A 2,293-nucleotide genomic window follows, 5' to 3' on the forward strand; every position below is an offset into this window, starting at 1 on the left:
CCACTGCCTAATTTTGAACACACGTCGGTTAAAAAGACACCAAATAAATAAAAACGGATCAAACTACTACAGCGCCATCTTCCTTAGAGTCTGAACTAAAAATTCAAGCATTTTTGCAAATTTTCTTATTGCGGTTAATATGACTGTAATGATCTTTCTAGGTAGATAAAAATGTGGGCCGTTCTAGTGTTAAGTTTAAAAGCTTATCTTCTTTCATTTTAGGGAAGACTTATGAAAGCTGCCAATATGAAGAAACTAAAAGATGGACGCCGGAGCATACAATTTTGAGTTAGCAACGGCAATTCCAAAGATTATTTATTGTGAGTAATATATTATTTTAAACGTTTCCTACGAGAGCCGGCCTAGCCTGGTTGGTAGGGCGTTAGACCCATGTCCAAGAGGTCGTCGTGAGCTCGATACCCAATCGGCAGAAGACTTCCCACGTATAGAATAGAGATCGTGCACGCTAAATCTGTCGAGTCACAAAGTCCTCCAATTCCCATCTCAAATCAATGCCTCTAGGGGTACTGGATTGTATATTGATCGTGTTCTGGTTCAGGTCAAAATTACGATGGATGGATGGTATGTAAATGAGTCCCCTATTTTAGGATAAAAGAATCTTATAACTGTACTCAATAAATTTTAGATTTGCTTAAAAAATTCTCGAGACATGATAAAATACGCAGAAAGTAAAATTAGCCTTTAAGGGGTCAAAACTCTACACCACAATCCTGATCAAACTGTAGGGCATATTTTTCAGATTTCAGCAGCCTCCGTATTTTAAGGGACAGAGGTCCAAATTCACCGATAAAAAGATATGCTTATTCAGAGTAAATACGTTTTTGTGTCTGGTTTTGTACCTCTGCTCTAATAATTTAGCATATTTAAAGTTAGGTGCTTGGAACACAAAGAGTGAGTACTGAAAATAATTATTATATCAAAAATCAATCGGGATGTTAAATGTTCTATTTAGTGCACTGATTGTACGTGTAATCTGTATAAATCATTTTAGATTGGCCTAATTTTCGAAACTCCGTCATTTTATTAAATATTTTTCCTCTTTGAAATGCGGTAAGTCTGCAAAATCTAGAAAAAGTAAGTTTGGGGATTGTCAAGATTGCATGAATATGTATTAAATATTAAGTTTCAATTGATATAATTATTAACTATGGTTAACTATATACAATTAATGACAAAATAAGAATGTATAAAACATACTCACTGGTATTTGAGTAAAAACGGCACACTTCAAAAAAAAAAACAATCCATGTTTTAAAATTTCAAACTTACTTCTATCATTTTAAACACTATCCATGCTCGCTCTTCAGCCAGGCAAAGACCCTTGATTTCCTTGTTATCTTCGCGCTATTTTCAGATGTGTTTTAAAATTACAATCGTTTTTCGTTAAATCTACTTTTTCTTTTGCCTTGAATTTTAGGCATTCTTATCTTAATGACAAAAAAATATAAATACATCTGAAGAATTTAGGTTTTAAACATTTGGACTAAAATTTGGATTAGTATGAAAATGGTTTCTTGGACGCGAAATGGATTTTTTCGTACACATTCCAATTATTTTTTAAAAAACTTTTCTAAGCAAACATGTGCCATTCAGATGTTCCCAAATTGTAATCAGTAAAGAATTTCTTACTGATTAAAAATTCACACAAAAGTAAGGTAAACATAAAATTAAAAGAAATGATAATATTAAATCTCAATATTCTACCTAAAGCTTAAATGTCGATACGGTCTTGCATCACTAATGCAATGCTACTCTGTTGCTTTATTTATTAATACAGATATAATTGAAAAATTGAAACTTAATGCTCCACGCTTAAATTACTATTAAAATAGACTGAAAAAATATCTGACTGAATTCCATGAATGAAAAATTTTGAGAGCGTCTGTACTAAGTTAGCCGAAAATTGGTCACTAGTTTCAAACATTGGTGAAAGAAGATATATTTCTGAGAACCTAGATTAGAATTAAGATTTCTCGTCATAATAAAGTTCCTATATTTTTCCAACTAACAAAATCTCTTCTCTTTTAGATCAGCTCGAGTATTAATTCCCATTTCAAGAGCTTTCCCATCAATGTTCTCGATGTGTAACGTCATTCTATTTTTTATATCATCTTTGTAAATATGTGTATTTTTAAAATCATTAATAAAACTATCAAAGCTAAGACTCTACTCCCGTTTTCAATTCTGTCCTGCCGTTACTTCCAATTCTGTTTTATCACTACCAACAGAAATCACAGTTATATATATATATATATATATATATATACAACGA

General features: G+C 31.8%; 1 protein-coding gene across 2 annotated transcripts in view; it reads left to right on the plus strand.

Moving 5' to 3' along the window:
* The window catches only part of LOC107442922 (cell adhesion molecule Dscam1), a 171,252-nt gene extending 169,062 nt beyond the window's left edge, over window positions 1-2,190 (plus strand). For both annotated transcript variants that reach the window (XM_043040967.2, XM_043040966.2), the window contains exons 26-27: window positions 223-320; window positions 2,050-2,190. In XM_043040967.2, the coding sequence (XP_042896901.1) occupies window positions 223-293 (71 nt within the window). In that variant the 3' untranslated portion in view covers window positions 294-320; window positions 2,050-2,190. The remainder of the gene's footprint in view (window positions 1-222; window positions 321-2,049) is intronic.
* The last annotated feature ends 103 nt before the right edge of the window (window positions 2,191-2,293 follow it).

This window comes from Parasteatoda tepidariorum, chromosome 8 (assembly GCF_043381705.1).
Source record: "Parasteatoda tepidariorum isolate YZ-2023 chromosome 8, CAS_Ptep_4.0, whole genome shotgun sequence".
Taxonomy (NCBI): domain Eukaryota; kingdom Metazoa; phylum Arthropoda; class Arachnida; order Araneae; family Theridiidae; genus Parasteatoda; species Parasteatoda tepidariorum.